The sequence below is a fragment of the Agelaius phoeniceus genome (genome assembly GCF_051311805.1).
Source record: "Agelaius phoeniceus isolate bAgePho1 chromosome W unlocalized genomic scaffold, bAgePho1.hap1 SUPER_W_unloc_2, whole genome shotgun sequence".
NCBI lineage: Eukaryota > Metazoa > Chordata > Aves > Passeriformes > Icteridae > Agelaius > Agelaius phoeniceus.
The window spans coordinates 4,567,907-4,588,289 of record NW_027509867.1 but is presented as its reverse complement, the minus strand read 5'-3'; the positions used below and the strand labels follow the sequence as shown (position 1 = coordinate 4,588,289).

The 20,383-nt window shown below is 51.3% G+C and overlaps 2 protein-coding genes across 2 annotated transcripts in view; one reads left to right on the top strand and one right to left on the bottom strand.

Moving 5' to 3' along the window:
• Positions 1–20,383, bottom strand: part of LOC143692673 (uncharacterized) — a 180,661-nt gene that overhangs the window by 74,095 nt on the left and 86,183 nt on the right. The window lies entirely within an intron of this gene.
• On the top strand, positions 8,365–9,297 carry LOC129130576 (olfactory receptor 14A16-like). Its single transcript, XM_054649079.2, has one exon. The coding sequence runs from the start codon at positions 8,365–8,367 to the stop codon at positions 9,295–9,297; it is 933 nt and encodes a 310-aa protein (XP_054505054.2).

Here is a 20,383-nt window from a genome sequence, read left to right as displayed (position 1 = left end):
CTGCTTGTAGGAGAATCGGGGGGTAGGACAGTTGGGATTGACAGAGACGAGAGATCTCTGAAGCCAGGTCTTGGAACTTGTGGTTTATTGCAAAGGGTGTTGGGGCAGGGGCCTTGTTTGGAGCTGCCAGCCACAGCTCGGAGCAGGCCGAGAGAGGAGCTCAAAAGAGGCGCCCAAAACGGATGCCCGAAAGAGGAGGGGAGTTCCCATTACAGTACAATAAATCTTCTTCTGTGCTGCATATTCTAATTTTCACTAACCAATCTAGTACAACATACAAATCTTATAGCATTTACATACAGCCTATAAGAATCATTACATTACCATACTGTGTTATATTTTAAACCCAAAAAACTACTCTTTGGACCCCTTCTGCCAAGCTAGTAGGGTCTGCTCTGACCCTTGGACCTGCCTGCAAGCAGAGGGTGTTGTTTCATCAAAAGAAGATTACCTTCAGCCGGCCATACCATTGTTTTCCAGTTGTTCAGTAACTAAGGCTTGGTATCTCAAAGCATGCTTTCATTTCAATCTCATTTATAGTTTCCATATTCTCAAATTTTTTTGCCAGGCAATCATATTTATAAGGCTTTCCTGTTTCATCTTCCCCAGCATCTGCTCCTTTTCATTTTCACCACCCTTGCCCTGAAGTTGGGGAACCAGAAAGGTTTGTCACAGCCACCCTCATTGCAACCTTTGGTGCCCGAACAGGGACCCTGACATTCAGTCACGTCAGCTGGGGTTAGCTGATGGATAGGCCAGGGCTCCCCGGGATTTTGGATTGTGCTGGGCCAGCAGATTCATCATTGCTTTGAGGGACCTTGGCCAGGATCCACAGGGACAGCGATAGTTTCACCTGCATAGGATTGCAGGTGGGCTTGGGGAAATGCAAGACATTTATTGCCCATTTTGCCACTGTGTTTTATGGGATATGCACCCACATCCCATAACTGATTTGGGGTGTTCCGGTGGCTCTTACCCATAAGGCAGAGAAAGAGAAAAATGGGCAGCCAGATGTCCAAAGTAGAAAGAAGCATATATGGATGATTTAAGTAATTCCCACTGATAACAGCAAAATATTTTCAAAGAAGAAATTAAAATCAATCATGAGGTGGATCATTAAAAATTTTCCAGAGGCCTTTCCTGATGAAATCCATACCACAGAATTTTGGGACTCATGAGAGTTCAACTGTAAAACTTTCAATCAAAGGGACCCCATTGCACCCCACATGCTCCCCATCTTCCACACCACCCTTCACCAGCAAGCAGTGTCTCGAAAACTCAATCCGTTGGTCACTCCTAACCTGGGACCACCCCTCAAACCTGCCTTTCTCAGACCTTGCACAATGGTCCAAGATGGCAATGGCCACGCTGTTTTGGAGCATCATGCCCTGGAGACTCAAGGTGGAAGGAGCCCGAATGTGGCTCGGGAGCCTGACCATCCTCCCTCCATCTTGGCTCCTCCACTTCCTTCTACCACAACCTTCCCTTCCGCCCTGAACGAACCTCCAGACTCCGCCCCCATGACTGTGGGTCACGCCCCCACTGTCAATCATTCCACCTCCCCCCTGGGCCATGCCTCCAAAACTCCACCCCCGAAGTCCGCCATCCTAGATCAAGGCCCTTCCTCCCCAACACCTGACAAAATGGCAGCGCCCTCTGCCTCACCCTCCAGCAACAGTATAACCCCATGGTCAAAGATACTAAGCCCAGCTGTCACACTATTTCTAATCTGAATGTTTTTGCTCCAAGTTATTCTTCCGCCCAGGAAGAAAGTTTGGACTCCCCAGAGCCACCTCGCCCCTCAATCCCAGAAGATCCCTGGGAAAGGATCTAGAAGGAAGCAATTAAGGAAGGCAAATGGCAAATTGTCTCAAAACTCCTCGTTGCCCCCATATGTTATGAAAGAAGGGGGCAGAATCCCAGGGATCAGCCATTGGTTTATGGGGAAATCAAGGATCTGTGTAGGGCAGCTAAAGACCATAGGAAGGATTTACCTTGTTTTAATGGCCTAATGAGGGACACGTTTACAGGACATGTCTCAACCCTCTATGATTTAAAATATATTATGACCGTGTTGTTGTCACCTATAGAATACACCCCGTGGGAAGAGTGATGGAAACGTTTGCTAAATGAATTAATAGAAGACCGTGCTAATAATGAGGCAAGGGCAGAACTGACAATCAACAATCTAGCTGGAAAAGGACAACACAGCCTGCAAGATTATCAAGCAGCAGGTATCCCCAGAAGAGCATTGGATGATATCAAAGAGATGGCTTTGCAAGCTTGAATCCAGGTACCGGATGGTACCACCCCCAGTTTGGACTATGTAAACATAAGACAAGAACCTGGAGAGCCCTACATGAAATTTATTGATCACCCTAAACAGGCACTAGAGAAACAAGTCTGGAATGAAAAGACTCAAAATTAATTACTAAAATCGTTGGGGGTAGCCAATGCCAACCCGGAATGTAAGAAAGTGCTGTGTGCCCTTCCACTAGAGCTGGAACCCACACTCCTGCAGATGACTGAGGCCTGTAACTGCCTCAGAACAACAGAACACAGAGCAGCTGTACAAGCCCAGGCCTTTGGGCCAGGAGTTGCAGAAGCCCTAGGGGCCATGAAATTCCCCTTTAAGGCGCCCCAGCAACATCTACAGGCCCCAAAAATATGTTTCCAGTGTGGTCAACAAGGACATTTTAGAGAAGATTGTCCCCAAGGAGGAGGTGCCTATCCGGTCCCTAATGGATAATCAACATCAAATTAGGTGGAATTTCTCAAAAGGGAACTACACCAAGCAGCCAAAAACTGCCATTGGAGTGCAAGGTGGCCTCAGGCTATGGCACAAATGTTCAAGCCAACGATTCCTACAATCGCCGAATTGTACACCCATTACAGATAATGTAGCCCTAAACTCCAGCACCTCATCTCCCATTTGCCAACCACCTTACCACCAGGGGCAAAATTGAAGTTGGTGAGTCTGGAATCTGTTGGTTTAACTGATTATTTTGCCCATGAAATATCGACAGGACAGCTGGGGCCCGAAGATCAGCCCTGTGAACTATTAATTTTAGTAAACTACCAATCAAGCACTGAAGGATTTTTTGTATTGCCATCCATACTATCAATGTCCTCACAATGAGAAATTACAGAGCTGGCCCTGTCTCCTAACCCACCTTGTTTTATACCCCAAGGACTAACAATTGCCCAAGCAGGATGCTGATGACACTTCACTAGGGATGTGATAAATCAAGATTGATCAAAAATCACCAGCACTCTGGAACTTAACAGTGAAAAAATTGTTTTGACAGGGCTTGTGGACATGGGAGCAGACGTGACAGGTATCTCACGTTCCACGTGGGCTCCTAACTGGGTGTTTACAGCTACTGCAGGAATATTGTCCGAGATTGGAGGTGACCGTGACAGTGTCTGAAGTGCAGAACTTATTAACATCAAAGGACCTGAAGGCCAAATTGCCACAATGAGACCATTTGTGATAAAGGACCTTGGTGTATCCCAGATAAGAACATAAAGCCCTACCTGTAGCCACTGAGTGTGGATTCTGCAAAGGAACCCCCAAGTCCACCCCAAGACAAAACCCACCAGACAGTGACTCTAGCACCTGGACTAGACAATTCTTTTGAAGATGACACATAGGAAGCTTCTACTCACATTCCTCAGCCTGTTTGCAACCATGCTCCTCACGAGTGGATGGGTAGCCCTCAAAAACACAAAGCACAATGTATGGATAACTCTAGCAAAGCCATGAAACAAGACACCCTGTGCCTGTCTGTCGCTAGCCCTGATGACCCCTTCTCCACCTGCCTACTGGGGTTGCCTACAGATGTCTGGCCAATACCTGAGGGTGCCATTTTCAGTATGCCAGGGGACAATCCTGATGGCAAATAGAAGTGCAACCCTGTCGGTGCTTGGGACTACTGGACCCAGAAGCTCCTGCATGCACCACTCGAACTCAGGGGGTAGAAATTCTCAGCTCTGTAAAAATGGATTTTTGTGTAAGGTTTTATTACTATCTGAGATGGGAAGAGGGTGAAAGACACAAAATTACAAGAAAAAAAGAAACTATCAGGAGAGACATCTCCCCATACCATCCCACTTACAAAAACCAGACCTGATGGTGTAATTACACCTCTTCCATAATTTCTTGGTCCAGTAGCTACCCACTCAACTTGCTGCAGGGTGTGTTTCTTATTTGCAAGGATAGCGCATGGCCTGGTGTCCCTTCAGACATCAAAGGCAGGTCTTGTAGCTTGGGGAGGCTTACCTTGCTGGCACCAAACACAAAAATGATTAATGGCCAGAGAAACAGAGCAAAAAGATCTACACACTACTTTGAATCTGATTGCAAAAATAATGTCATGTATTGGAGTCAAAACAAGAGAATAGCAGCCTCCATCTTGCTACCTTGGGTGGCTGCAGCTAAAGCTTTAGGACAATCAGACCATCCTGGGTGCCTGTTGAGTAAGCAAACCAATGCTGCCTCCCTCACATTGAGTGGCTGCTCTCAGACACAGAGACCATCAGACACGCCACCTTGCAGAACAGCGATAGAGTTTTTACTCTGGGCCCATGGGCATGGCTGTGTAGACTCTGAGGGCATGTGCTGCATGAACCTCTCCAGCCACAGCGAGTCAATCCACAAGAGCATTCAGGTACTGAAGGAAGGGTTCAAGAAGCTTCAAGCAGAAAACAAAGACTGGTTCAATAAACTCTTCCAATCCATGGGACTAAAGGGTTTGATGATGTCTAGCTAAAACAGGACTATTAATTCTCTTAGTGGTTGTTGGTGTATTGTTAATTGTCCCATGCTTGCTTGGATGCTTTTAGAAAGTCTTACAAAATTCTTTCAATTCCATCTTTGTTGTAAAACAGAAAGGGGGAAGATACCCAAAACAGGATCCTCATGGACTCCTTGGAGGAGAGAATTGGAGGCCAGGATGGCACAAAAACCTCTCAGAGACTCAGGGTGGGAAGGAAAATTCTTTAAAGTACCTAAAAGTATCCGTAAATCCATAAAGTACCTTAAAAACCTGGAGTATCTCAAGGCATTAGTGAGCACCACTGAGTGTCAGTACAAAGCTCTCCAGGGACTCATTAAAACAGATAATTGGGGCCATGATTGCACAAACCTCTCACAGAGTCTGTATCAAAAGGGAAACACCAAGTACCTTAAAATAACTGGAGTACCCTGAAGTATTAATGAGCCCCACTGAGTGTTGTTACTGACAAAGCCTCTCCAGGGACTAATTACAGCAGATAATTGGAGGCCATGATTGCACAAACCTCTCAGAGACTCCAAGGCAAAAGCCAAAGCCAAAGCCCTTTGAAAAAGCTGCAGTCCCTGCAGGGAGCATGAAGGAGCCCCCAGGGCCATTGCTGAGCAAGGCTCCCCAGGGACTCCTTGCAGCAGATCCTTGAGGCCACTGGGATGTGGGCTAGGGGGGGATGCTGAGGGCAGCACAAGGGGCTGACAGTGCCCAGCCTGGCTGGGGCTGTGCCAGGAGGCCCCAGGGCCTCAGGACAAGGTGTCTCCTCCCAGCCCTTGCTGGCACAGACCCTGCTGTGCCCCAGGGCACCAAGACTTGGCTTCTCTTTGTCCCCACCTGTCATCACTGCCTGCAGTTCTCTGCTCTGCCTGGGGCCTGGGGACACTTGCTCAGTCCTGTCCCTCTCTGGGACCCATTAAAAGTCCAAGAGACTTTGGAGTTGGATTCTGCCTTGGAGTTCTGCAGAGGTTTCTTCAGCTCCCTCTCAGGGACTGATGTTCAGGGCCTGAGCACAAAGCCCCAGAGGCTGATTAAAGTCCTTGTGCTGTGTCTGTGCTGCTGAGCTGGGCTGGGCTCCTGGCACAGAGGCAGCTCCTGCTCACCAAGAAGAGCTTCAAAAGCACATTTCTCTGGATGAGCAGCTCTTGTGCCAGCCCAGCAGGGCTGGGGCACTGCCTGCAGCCAGCGCGGGCACAGCCCAGAGGCACAGAGAGCTTCAATCAGTCAGGGCTGGGAAGGGGCTGAGAAGTGCCTGGGGCACAATCACTGCCAGCCCTTGGCACAGGAACCTCTGGCTGCAGGACAGTGCAGCTGCAGCTCCTGGAGCCATCTCCTGCAGCTGGAACATCCCAATGCCTGCAGAGCCTGTGAGTGCATTCTCTGCTTGTCTCTTGTGCAGAGCAGCCAGGGGTGCCCAGGGCTGTCCTGCAGAGCAGGGTCCTGCAGCCCAGGGCGCTGTGCTGGGGCAGGGACTCTGCTGCCTGCCAGGGACAGCTCTCAGCCAGCCCTGGCAGCTGCTCCCAGCGCTGGGGAGAAGCTCTGGGGGGAAGGAGCCGCCCTGAGCAGGGCAGGGGCTGCTGCTGAGAGGGGCTGGGTGGGGCAGGGCTGCTCCCAGCTCCAGACCAGCCTGGGCACAGCTCCGGAGGGCACTTCCCAAAGAAGGTAAGCCTGGGATTGCTGTAAAGATCACGAGCTTTCCTGAGAATGTTTTCCATTTCCTGCTTGAAGAAGGATGGGAAAGTTGGGGTGATGAGAAAAGGATTTTTGCTTTTTAAATATTTTTATATATTAGTAGCTCTGTTAATTACTGTTATATAGTTATAAAACTATAATCCTTACTTAAGTCTATTAAACTCTTAACTAACTCTAATAAAGTACTATTATATACTTATATAACTCTAATCCTTAATTTAGTCTAGTATGTTTCCTTACCTCTCTCAGATTTTAGAACAATAAGCTGACTGTCTTAAATACACTCCTGAAATACTGTATGGTCTTATTCTCTTATATAGTCCTGAAATATTGTATGGTCTTATAGGAAGAGGACCTATAGGAACATTTTTTTTTAACCAGAATATGAGCAGTCATTACAAAAAGTGAAGGCAAAGAAGCCCTTGGACCTACTCCAAAGGTTTGAGCCAGGGGTGTGTAACTGGGGTAAGTGAATCTCCTATTGGATGTTCCTGTTCAATATCCTAATTAATCAACCTTAATAAATTGCTGAAATCAGGCCCCGGGTGTGCCCCATCCCCAGTGGGACACCTGGAAGCTTCCAATTAATATCTGGTTTTTACTTTACTGTTCTATCACTGTTGCAAGGGAATTTTTTTCTCTTTTGATTATAAAAAACAAGGGGATGAGAGAAGCAGAACAGGAATTGTAATCCAAGAATCCCAGGACATTCTGAGTTGAAAGGGACACACAGGATCACCAAAGGAATGTTTGAACATTTACAGAGAGTCCAGAACTGTAACTTAGGGTGGTCAGTGTCTCTGCTGGGAGCCTCCCAAAGGGCCCTCAGCCACTCCTCAGCCCTGCACAGCAGCAGCATCACCTTTGCAGGGCCCAGCAGGGCTCTCCTGAGCTGCCCTTGCCCAGCTGCACACAGAGCCTGCCCCAGCCAGGGCCCTGCACACAGGCAGGTTTCTGTAGGGCCCCAGCCAGGGCACACAGGCTGGGATGGGCTCTGTGAGCGCTGGCAGGGACAAGGCTCCTCTCAGGAGGGAATGTCCAGGCCCAGGGAGATGCTCAGGGAAGGAGAGGGGGCTGGAGAGAGCAGGGCTGGGGCAGGAGGGCACTGTTGGTGTGTGGGAGGTGCCGGGCACAGCTGGGCACGGGAACACTGTCCTGAGTGCCCGGCTGTCTCTGCCCTGCCCTCTCAGGCACAGCACCACAACATCTGCTCTTGGTTCTGCCCTGCCCTGACATTGGCACTGTTATCTGCTGCTCTCAGGGAGGCTCTGGCATCTGCAGCAGCTGAGTCAGGCACTGCCCTTGGCATTCCTGCCAGGCAGGGCTGTCCATGGGAATGGGGTGTCCAAGCTTCCCTGGCACCTGTGGGGCTGTGGGCAAAGCAGTCCATGGGAAAGGGGAATGAGCTGAGCCCCCTCCCTGAGATCCCATCATGGGCACAGCCAGGGATCTCCTTGCTGTGCCCTGCCAGGCTCTGAGCTGCCCTCCTGGGTGCAAATCTGTGCCAGAGCCTCTGGGAGTTCCGTGAATGTCCCACGGGGAAGGGCAGAGCTGCCACAGCTGAGGAAATGCTGCTGGGTTTGCCCAGGGAGCCGTGGGTGTCCTTGGCACAAGGGGGTGCTGAGACCTTGCCCAGAGACCTTGAGAAAGGGTGAGACCTTCAGGGATCCCTCTGCTCTGGGCAGGGTCTGGTTTATCCCAGGGTACCCGGGGAGTGTGATTGTGCTCTGATTGCAGCCAAAGGCTTTCCCACAGCAGCTAGAAGGGTGGTGTGTCCCAAATGTAGGGACAGTCTACAGGGAATGGCCCAGGTTTGGCCCAAAGCAGCCTCTGCTGACTTGTCACAGTACTTTCTCCATGAACAGGTGCACATGTGCAGCCCCAGCAAATGTCCAACAGCAGCTGCATCAGGCACTTCCTCCTGCTGGCATTGGCAGACACGCGGCAGCTGCAGCTCCTGCACTTCTGCCTCTTGCTGGGCATCTCCCTGGCTGCCCTCCTGGGCAACGGCCTCATCATCAGCGCCGTAGCCTGCGGCCACCACCTGCACACGCCCATGTTCTTCTTCCTGCTCAACCTGGCCCTCACTGACCTGGGCTCCATCTGCACCACTGTCCCCAAAGCCATGCACAATTCCCTCTGGGACACCAGCAACATCTCCTACACTGGATGTGCTGCCCAAGTATTTTTTTTTGTCTTTTTCATTGCAGCAGAGTTTTGCCTCCTGACCATCATGTGCTACGACCGCTACGTGTCCATCTGCAAACCCCTGCACTACGGGACCCTCCTGGGCAGCAGAGCTTGTGCCCACATGGCAGCAGCTGCCTGGGCCAGTGCCTTTCTCAATGCTCTCATGCACACGGCCAATACATTTTCCCTGCCCCTGTGCCATGGCAATGCCCTGGGCCAGTTCTTCTGTGAAATCCCACAGATCCTCAAGCTCTCCTGCTCCAATTCTTATCTCAGAGAACTTGGGGTTCTGCTGGGTAGTGCTTTTCTGTTACTTGGCTGTTTTGTGTTCATTGTTTTCTCCTATGTACAAATCTTCAGGGCTGTGCTGAGGATCCCCTCTGAGCAGGGACGGCACAAAGCCTTTTCCACCTGCCTCCCTCACCTGGCCGTACTCTCCCTGTTCCTCAGCACTGGCACAATTGCTCACCTGAAGCCTCCCTCCATGTCCTCCCCATCCCTGGATCTTGCCCTGTCAGTTCTGTACTCAGTGGTGCCTCCAGCCCTGAACCCCCTCATCTACAGCCTGAGGAACCAGGAGCTCAAGACTGCAGTGTGGAGACTGATGACTGGATGCTTTCAGAAACAATAAAGTGCTGGCCAATTTCTGCAAATCCCTTGAAATAAAACTAATCTCTGATACTTCTTGTTGGTTGGTTATGGGGGTTTTTCCTTTGTTTTATTTTTTTATTATTTTCCACAAAGAAATGTCATTTTTTGTGCCATTTATCATTTTGTTTCTCTCCACCTTCCCTGGGGCCACACACTGTGTCAATAGGGGCTGTGCTCTCGGTGGCTTTAAAGGAACTAAAGGATGTCCCAGCAGAGTTTTCTGCAGAGATGCCCTTTTGTTGCCTTCTCTGGAGCTGCAGCAGCAATGTCTGTGTGCAGAGCTGGGGCAGATCAGTGCTGGCCCAGCAGCTGTGCCCAGCAGCAGCAGCAGCAGCACTTGGTGTTGCCAGTGCTGCTGCCGTGGCCCTGCCCCGCTGCCCTGGTGGCCCTGGTGTTGCTGCAGGGCCTGAGTGCTCTCGGGGCCGGGCACAGCCCTGGGGGTGGCAGTGCCGGGGCTGCAGCAGGGACAGGCCATGGGCACGGCTGGGGCAGCGCTGACGCCTCAGGCCAGGCCCTGGGGGCTCCAGGCTCCTTGCCCAGGCTCTCTCAAGAACACGGCCAGGCCAAGGCTCAGCACAGAAACCCCCGTCAGCAGCCCCAGGCTGGCCGTGGGCAGGCTGGGGGCAAACAGCATGGCTGGGGCTCTGCAAGGGCCCTGGGGCAGATGGGAAGGAGCAGCAGAGCAGGGGCTGATCCATGCCCAGTGCGCTGCACAGCCCAGGGCAGCGTCCCAGAGCGTCCTCATGCAGCTGCCAACAACATCCCCCCTCTGCAGCCCTGGCCTCTCCCCCAGCTCACACAGCTGCCCCATCCCTGCAGGCACAGACACAGCAGCACTGCCTCAGCAGCCCCTGTTTGCATTGCACACAGCAGGGCCAGCACCCCCATGCTGTTGCTGTGGGGACATGAACCTGAGGGAGCACAAATGCCATCAGCCCCTGGGGCCAGCAAGGCCTGCGGGACACCAGGGAAACCACTCAGCTTTGTCCTGGCCTCTGCACTCAGCCAGAAAGTTTGTTCCCATCAGCTGGGACTTTCCTGTGGCACTGCAGACGCTGTTGCTCAGAGCCAGGGCTGCCTGGCAGCCACCCCCAAACTGCCCTGAGCATTTCCTTGGCTTCACCTTTGCTTTCTTTACACTTCCTAATACAAATTCCTTCCTCTTGCACAGCCCCGTTCCCTCCCCTGCAAACAGCCTATCCCTGTTTGGCCTTTCCTCTCTGGCCCCACTCCCCATTGCAGTTCCTGACTTGGCCCCATGGGAACGTCCCTTGGGCAGCAGGATCATCCTACAAGTGCTGCAGGAATTGTCTGCAGGCTCTTCCAGTGCCTGCTGCTGCTCCCTTGCCAGAGGCACCCCAGGCCAGGGGGGCACATCTGGGCTGCTGTGTCTGCCTCTGGGGCTCCCAGTTCTGGGCAATGAGGAGGAGCTGCAGAGGCTCTGCAGGACTGACAGGATGGGCTTTGGGGCTGCCAGGAGAAGCTGAGGGACCTGGGCTGCTGGAGCTGCTGAAGAGGAGGCCCAGGGCTCATCCTGCAACTGTTCCTAGGGTGGTTTCAGAGAATCCCAGAATCAGCAAGGTTGGAAAAGACCTTGGAGATCATCAAGTCCAACCTGTGCCCTGACACTGCTTTCTGGCCCCTGAGCCTCCTCTTCTCCAGGATAAACAACCCCAGCTCCCTCAGCTGCTCCTCACAGGACTTGTGGTCCAGACCCCTCCCCAGCCTTGTTGCCCTTCTCTGAACACGCTCCAGCCCCTCCATGTCCTTCCTAAATTGGGGGGCCCCAGAACTGGACACAGCATTTGAGGTGCTGCCCAACCAGTGCTGATCACAGGGGAAGAATCACTGCCCTGGTCCTCTGTGGTGGTGTTCACAGGGGTCCCAGGATGAGGGAAGAGATGAGAATCTTGACTCCATGTTTCATAAGGCTGATTTATTATTTTATGATTGTGGTGGTTTGACAGGAAATGTGTTTTTTGGGATGCTGTGTTTGGGCCAATGGATATTCAGATTTTAATACTGGCATCTAACCTGGCAATTAGGACATTAGACACGCCTCTGAGAACACGGGGTTAAAAGCAGAGCTCTCCCCTGGGAGGCTCTCTTGGGTTTCCAGCGGGAAAGAGTTTGGGTCTCTGCCCTGGCCCGGGGGTGGAAGGGTGGAAGAGAGAGAGAGAGACACAGGGAGCCATCAGGCAGCCCCCCCTGAGAGACACAGAGAGAGAGAGAGAGAGAGAGAGAGAGAGAGAGAGAGAGCAGCTGCCTGGGACTGTAACCTTGAGACTTGATAAACATGGGCCTATGCCGGCAGCACGGCTGGGAAGGAGAAGAAGGGGGGTTGCAGCTGGCCGCTTGTCGGAGCTTTTAACCCCTTTTTGGAGAATGAGAACTTTACAGATCATTGATCTCTCCTAGAAGATAGAGTGGAAGATGAGGAAGGAATGTGCAAGTGTGAGAGAGGTCTGGGCGAGTGAGAAATAGTGGAAGAATAGAGAAAAATCCTTGTGGGAAGAGATTATGGAGTGGCTTTTGCTGGACTCTTTTTGTAAAGCCATGGACAGAACCATGTTCCTTGTGACACAGAGACTGCATTCTAGGGGGAGGCAATGGCCACAGAACCAAGAGGGTTCAGTGTTGGTGCCCCTCGGCCCCAGGGGGTGGAAAAATATGGGGGGGACAGGTGTCCCAAAGGAGAGATTGTGGGGACAGGTGTCCCAAAGGAGAGACTGTGCCTTTTTTGGAACGGGACAGAGCATCCTTAAAAAGACAACCCTAGAAGCAGCTCTGGTCTGTGTTCAGTGGTGGGAGCACTGGACATGAAAGGAAGAGGTCACGATGGCAGATGGACTCCGGGCGGTGCCATGAGTGACACGGAAATACACGAGGCTTCGACTGTGTTTCCAGGGGAAGCCCATGGTACAAGAAGGACTCCTCTCCTCTTGATGAACTGAGGATTGATTGTTTGAAGAGTGGTGCTGGATTAAGAGTTGGTGATTTGAGGAATAGATGCATTGTGTTGGAAATTTTGTGGGGGGAGGAGGAAATGTATTTGTAAGGTTTTCATTTTCCTTGTGTGTGTTCCTTTTTATCTGTAGTTGTAGTGTAGTTAATAAAGTTTTGTTTTCTTCATTTCCAAGTAGGAGCCTGCTTTGCTTATTCCTGGTCACATCTCACAGCAGAAACCAGGGAGAGGGTATCCTCATGGGGGCACTGGCATTGTGCCAGTGTCAAACCATGAAAGAATGGTAATGAGCCATGGGACACTGAATTCCTGCACTGAAGAGCTGAAGGCTGAACAAGTGATTTGGAAAATTAAATCAAATTATTCCCAGAGGCTTGGCTTGTTCAGGTGTTCTCAATGTTCATGAGCCCTGGGACACTGAATTCCTGCACTGAAGAGCTGAAGGCTCAACAAGCCTCTGGAGCAGGGAAATTCAGCAGCAGCCTCCAAGTTGCTGAGGATGTCAGCAGCCCCCAGTGAGGCCATCCCTGCCCAGAGACCGTGGGGGAATGGGCAGACAAGGAGAGCGTCCCTGGGGCTGGGGCAGCACAACTCAGAGGCACCAGCGGCTCCAGCTGGGCAATGGAGTGTGGAATGTGGCTGGGAAAGCCCTGCCTGGGCTGGGCCAAGCAGCACAGACAAGCCCTGTCTCCCATATCCCAAAAAAAGTCTCTCAGGCAGACATTTAAAAGGAATTACAATTGTTTGTGTACTCTAAGTTAGATGCACTAAGAAATATCAATAAGAGATTTTTAGGAGCTCAAAACAACAAAACAGGAACTTTACTTGGAACTTCAGAAAATCAGAGAAGCTTTGGCAAAAGTTTTAGTATGACATTCAATCAACAAAAAACACTTATCAAAGCATTATCTTGGCCCATTCCACTTCACAAACTCTAAGCCTGTTCAATTTAAGTTAAACAAAATGTCCAAGAGGACGTATATAGAAGTAGACACAGAAAGAGAGAAAATATAATTTAGAGAAGTGCACACATATCAGGACCCAGGACATCCCTCTGGCTGTCCTGAGCAGCCAAGAACCCTGCCAGGGGTCTCAGAGACTGTGGCACAGAGCCCAAAACACCTGTGGTTTTGATTATGACCCGTGGAGCAAATTACCAACCTTGTATGAAAATCAGCAAGCCACAACAGATTAAGTAGAATATATTAGTGAAGTTATCATGGGGCGGAAAAGTAGATTTTAGGGTTTTTGGTATGGGGGTCCAGGAGGCAACATGGAGGGAACTTGTAACTGGGTATTTTCTCCTTCTTCTTCTTGGCCTCCATCTTCTGCTGTGATGTTGGCACTTAGAGATTGGTTTCGAGTAGAAGCTCACTGTCTAACATAGGTGATAGGAATTGGAAAGTAATTGTAAACATTGTACACGTAGTTTATAGTATAAAGACATAACACCACCCCGGGGGCAGGCAGAATGCCTCAGACTGTCCTGCTGATCTGACCTCAGCAGGGCAGAAGAAAATTTTGTATAGATAAGGTAAAATAAACAACCTTGAGACCAAGAAATGAAGAGCTCTGACTCCTTCTTCAAGCGCCAAGCTGGGAAAAGAGACTTTCAAACTTTTCTCGGGGTCACTCTGACAAGCTAACGATCCCGACATACACACAGCTACCAACTCCTGGATTCCAGCAGTGTTCAGATGGAAATTCCAAGAGGAGGCTGGGTCAAGATGTGTGTTTGCCTTGTGGTCAGCCTTCAATACCCCTTGGTCTCCCTGGGCCCTTCCCCCAGGTGGGGCTTGGGCTCATTTGGTCCCTCAGGAGCTGGGCTGGGGCTGCAGAGGTGGCTGTGGAGCATTGCCTGTGCTGTGCCAGGGACTGGCAGCCACTGCTGGGCTGGGATAGAGGCTCTGGGGGGATTGGGGTTCCAGGGCAGGGCAGGGCTGGGGTTCCAGGGCAGGGCAAGGCTGAACCTGCCCCTTCCTCCCCCACACATGAAATGTTTCAAGCCAACAATCTCCTCCAGTCTCTCAAAACAGGCAATGTTGGAGGTGGAACCCCATTTCTGGCCATGGGCACCTGGACTAGAAGGACAGTACTTTTCCATAGGAAGGAAAGCACTGAGCTCCAGTGTTTGGAAGGCAGGTGAGAGCCTCAGTAGGGCAAGGCCATTCAGACTTGTCAGGAATGGCAGATTTTGTCTGGGAGCAGTCTTTGGATATAGGGAATTTGGAGGTGGAAACCCAATCTCACCCATGGGTTCCTGGAGAAGGTGGACAGTTCTTTCCCATAGGAAGGGGAGCATGGAGTCTTCCCCAGTGTTTTAGGGACAGATGAGATGTGACCCTTGTGAAACTGTTGCCAGCCAGACTTGTCCTGGCAATATTCCTATGTGAACAATCCCTGGATATATGGAAATTTGGAGGTGAAATCCCAATTCTGGCCATGGGTGCCAGGACAAGAAGAACAGTTCTTTTCCATAGGAAGGAAAGCACAGAGCCCCAGTTTCAGCAGCAGATGAGAAGAGACCCTCAACATGCCAAGGTCAGCTGAACCAGTCAGGTGGCCCCTGGGGGGCCAAACCAGCCAGACCTGTTCCGTGTTCCATTGGTTTTGTGGGACCCCCATAGTGTCACAATGATGCCTTGGATCCATGAGGCCCCACAGTGCCCTAATGGTGACTTGTTTCCATGGGGTGCCACAGGGTCACAATGGCCCCAAGGTCCAGAAGGTCCTGCAGTGTCCCAATGGTCCCAACAATTCCATGGGGCCTTGAAGTGTCACAATGGTCTCAGTAGTTCCCCTGGCCCCACAGTGTCACATGACTCCTCAATTCCCTGAGCCCTGCAATGTCACAATGGACCTTTGGACCCTGGGGGTTTGCAGTGTCACAATGGTCTCCTTTGGCTCCACAGTGTCACAATGGACCATTGTTGACATCAGGCCCTGCAATGTCACAATGGGCCTTTGGTTCCATGCAGCCCTGCAGTGTCACAAAGGGCCTCTTGGTCTCACAGGGTCCCATAGTGTCACAATGGTCCCTTGGTGTCACAGGGCCCCACAGTGTCACAATGCTCCCTTGGTTCCATGGGCCTGTGCTGCTGCATTCCCCCCTCCCCTTCTCAGGCCGCCCTGCCAGCTGAGAAATGCTCCTTGGGGCTCGGCCTTGGCCAACAGCCCCTGGGCTCAGCTCCTCTGCAGCTCATCACAAACACTGTCTGCTCCAGGCACTGCTGCTGCCCAACCAGCTCCTGCTTTCTGGAGGAGCAGCCCTGGGAACTGGTTTTGTTCCCTCAGTGGCACAACATCCCTGTTCTCACCCTGCCAAAGAAAGCTGTTGGTGCCAAGTGCGGCCAGGATGAACCATTGCCTGTAGGTAAGGTTAATTCACAAGGTCTGTTGTTTTGCAGAGAGAGAGACAAAAAAACGCCACAACTTTGTGAAAGTTGTAAAGTCGGTATGTTTATTATTACAGCACTGGACGCTGGACGCATACGGAGATTACTCTCTGTAAAAGGCATGGGTACCTCCGGGAACTTCAGGTCCTTTTTTCCCCCTTCTCAAATACATATGCATACAGTTTCACAACAGGTTCAACATATTCATTTTTACAAATTTCGCGTGACATTTGCCGCCAGTTCTTCTTTATCAGAAAGAATTCCTAGGTCAGGCTGACCTGCTTTTACAGCAGTCTTTCTGTCTCTCTTTATCACCCTCTGTCGTGTCGTCCCCCCGCCCCCTCTTATCTCTGTCCTTCATTGATGCAGTTTCCCTTGAGCCTAGGCCTTGAAGTCAGGCCACATATACTTAGAGATGTATATTTCACCTAAATCAAAATGGATTTCTACTCTGGGGAATTTTTACTCTGTCTCACTATGTGAAGTTAAATGCTGCTAAGAGTTCTTTTGCGATGTTGTTATGTTTTATTTAAGGTATAAGCTGAGTTAAACACTGTTAAATGTTAATCCTCTGTTAAATGAAAACTCATAGGTTGTAGGTTAGGTTAAATACTGTTAGCTACTGAGCTTTTTTTGGCAAAATTGTCACCTTAAATTTGAGCTACATTAAGCTTTCAGGCCGTATTCCTTTCATCCTTGTCCTCACTGTCCTTGTGTCTCACACACACACACACAGGGACAGTTCTCGGCTCATTTCTGGTTTGATTGCCTGGATTCTGTTTGGTTTTGTTGTTGCTTTGTTTCCTTGGTGTGCCTGAAGTGTCCAGTCAGGAGCAGAGTGACTCTTGCCAAGGAACTTTGTGGGGCTGTTGCTTAATATTCAATCTGGTTTTTGCTGCTCCCTTGCTGGGGATTTTTTCAGCGCTCTCAAGGCCTCGTTGGTACCAGGGTGAAGGAGCCCTGGCCCAGGCTCTGGCCCTGGGGGACACGGGGACGCTGCCGGGGGGTCCCTGTCCCCCTGTGCCACCCCCAGGGCCCCGGCCCCCCGTGCCCGTGTCAGGCTCTGGGGTCGATCTCGTGGAACATCCTCTGGGGGAGGCTGCGGCACCGGGGGCGGGGGGACCCGGGGGGACAGGGGACCCCGCTGTGCACGAGCAGGGTTGGACTGCTCTGGGGGGAACTGTGAGGGGGGCCGGGGCAGAGTGACCTCCCCAGTGACCTCACACAGCCCCTGTGATGTCACACAGCTACTCTGTGATGTCATACAGTCCCAGTGATGTCACCCAGCTTCCTCTGTTTTCACACAGCCCCTGTGATGTCACACAGCCTCCCTGTGATGTCACAACCCACTCTCTGATGTCACAGAGCCACATTCTATTATGGCAGAGTCTGATCTATGGTCCCTCATCCTACTCTATGATGTCAGAGCCATCTCTATGATTTCACAACCCCCTCAGTGATGTCAAAAAACCCTCTCTGAGATGTTATACTGACACTCTTTAATGTCACAGCACACACTTTGACCTCACAGCCCCCTCTATGATGTCATACAGCCATGCCATGATGTCACAGCCTGCTCTGTGATGTCACAGAATCCCCTCTATGATGCTGTAGCTGCTCAATGACCTCACACAACAAACTCTGTGATGTCATAGCCCAAACTGTGACCTCACACAGCCCACTCTGGGCTGTCACACAGCCCCTTGCTGGCATCCCAGCTGCTCTGTGCCTCCATGACACAGCCACAGAGGAGCTGCTGTGACACAGCCCCCTCTGGGACATGCCACAGCCCCTGCCAGTGCTGAGCCCCTGGGAGCTCTGTCTGTGCCCTGCTGGTGTCCCTGAGGGGCCCTGGCAGTGCCCCAGCCCTGCTGGGCTATGCACAGGAGCTGCTCCTGGCCAGAGCTGTCTCTCTGCAGCTCTGCTGCCCTTGCCAGGAGCTGCCTCTGGGCCAGGAGCCCGGCCCAGCTCAGCAGCACAGACACAGCACAAGGGCTGTAATGACCCTCTGGGGCTTTGGTGCCCTTTGCATCAGACTCAGTCCCTCAGAGTGTGCTCAAAGAACTTCTCAGGGACTCAAAAAGAGATTGAAACACTGAAGTTTTTCAGACTTAAAACAGATCCTTCTGAAGGACAGTACTGAGAAAGTGTCCCCAGGTTCCAAGCAGAGCAGGACACTGGAGGCAGTGATGACAGCTGGGAACAAGCAAAGTAAAGGTGTCTCTGATGCTGAGCAAACCTGGATGTGGTACAGGAATGCAAAGGGCCAAGGCCTGAGCCCTTTGGAATTAATTCTTCCTTTCTCCTGCTGTTCTCTACTATGTCAAAAGGATCCACCATCTCTGAAACCACCCTTCAATCCCTCCCAGGGCTCTCCTCTGACATCCTCAGTCTCCACCCCACTGAGCACAGAGGTCCTGTGTCCCTATAGAGTGGTCAAGTGCTTGAGGCCAAGAGCACCTGGACAAGAGGCACAGTTCTTTTTATAGGAAGGAAACCACAGAACCCCAGGGTTTTGAAGGCAGATGAGAAGCAGTCACCAGAGGTAAAGGCAAGCCAGACTTGTCTGTTCTTGTTGCTTTTGACTGAAAGCAGCCTTTGGATATTTAGGGCGTTTTGGGTGTGGAATTCCATTTCAGCACGGGCTCCTGGACTGGAATGACAGTTCTCCATAGGAAGGAAAGGACAGAGCCCCAGTGTTCCAAACCCTGATTAGAGGTAGCCCCAAGGAGGCCAAGGCAGCCAGATCTATTGTCAGGGAAGAATCCTTGGATAGACAGAATTTGGGAGGCCAAAACCCACGTTTGTGTATTGGGCTCTGGACGAGAGGACAGTTCTTTTCCATAGGAAGGAAAGTGCAAAACCCCAGTGCTTCAAAGGGAGATGAGAGCTGGCCCTTAGGAAGCCAAGGGAACCTAGATAGTCCTGGAAGCTTTTGTCTGGAGCTGTCCTTGGATTTAAGGAATTCTGGAGGCGAATTTTCAGTTTTGGCCATGGATGCCTGGACTTGAAAGATGGGTTTTTTCCCATGGGAAGAAAAGCACAGGCCCCTGGTGTTTTGAAAGCAGATGAGAGGTGGCCCACAAAAGGCCAAGGCCAGCCAGAGCTGTCTGTCCCTCCAGGTGACATATGGGAATAATCCTTGGATATAATCAAATTTGGAGGAGGAATCCCAATTTCAGCCATGAACCCCTGGAGGAGAAGGACAGTTCTTTCCCACAGGAAGGAAAGCACACAACTCCAGGGTTTCAGTGGCTGATGAGAAGTGACCCTCAATGGAGCGGTGGCCGGTGGAAAGTGAAATGCCCAGGCTAGATAAGTTTCCAGCCAACCTCCGGCCAGTAAGGCACTCCCCCAACCCGAAGTCAGGGCTTTGTGCCCAAGGCGATGTCAAGCCTTGCGGACGTGTGGCCGCAGTAGAGAGCTCCGAAGTCGCAGGATGAAATGAAGAGGCGACCCTCAGTTTCTTCAGGGAGGGTGGTTTTATTGGTAGGGAAACGTGGAGTTTTTCGGTGGAAGAAGCTGAGAGCCCCGAGGCAGGGAAAGCCTCGGGTTTTACAGAGGGTGGGAGGGGTGAAAGATTGCAAATCAGAGAGGGATACATTAAGGATTGGCATGATCGGAGAACCCATCAAACACAGTTGCGGGAGGGACCCTGGCCCCTAACCCAATCACTCGACATCCTGGCCCGAACTCTCTAGAAAAAGAGGCAGGGGTGTCGAGTGACAGGCAGGCTGCCAGGGGTGGGGAACAAGAAAGATAACCAAGACAACTGGGGAGGGGTTTGGGGATTGACACAAACTGGTAACAGGGCAGGACCTTCTGAGAGAACAATGGGGGGGAAAATTGAACAAACATAAAACACACCACAACATCTCCCCCTTTTTCGTTTAAAAACGAAAGAACTGTAAGGGCAAACACCGTTCAAGTAAACCTAAAAGGGTGGAAAGTATAGTCTTCAGGATGGACTCAGCCCAGCTTGACAGGCCCCATCCTTGAAAGAGGTCCCCCAGCCAGTCTGATGTCTGTTGTTTTATTTGGTGGACAAGGCTTTGCATTTTATCTATGGCCACCCTCGCGTCCTCGGCCCGAGATGACAAATTAAGGCAGCAGACGCCCTCAAACTCCTCGCAGCGGTGGTGATGCAGTAAAAGCAGGAAGTCAATTGCCACGTGATTTTGGAGGGTCGCCTTCCTTGTAATTTCCTCGTCTGTAGGAGGTCTGATAGCGTCGCTGATGTTAAATTGGCTTGCTTAGCTACCCAACACTCCAGGTGGACCAATTCACCTAGAGACTTGGCCACAGACACCCAGGGCAAAAACAGGGTGAGGGCTACAGTTTTTGGTTTCGACCAATGTTCAATTTGGGAGTTACAATCTGGGTCGAGATCTTTGAGATCTCTTTTGGAGCGGGCCGAATTCGGTTGTGCTCTTTTCATTTTCCAATCGCGAATTTGGGTAATGTTGGGTGTAAGCAGCGACAGCCGCCCAAAAGTACAGATACCTCTGGCTAGACGAGCGGGGATGCCAGCCCAAGCTCGGTCTCCGCAAATGAAAAAGATACCTCGGGGCAGGGACAGCGGTTGGCTACCCAGGGTGGAAGCAAGTGGCATCTCGATGGTCATTCGACACCACTGGGCAGCTTTGTACTCGGGCCTTGATGGTTTGATCCACGAGTACCTGCTGTCCCAAGGGTTAGGGGCGAAC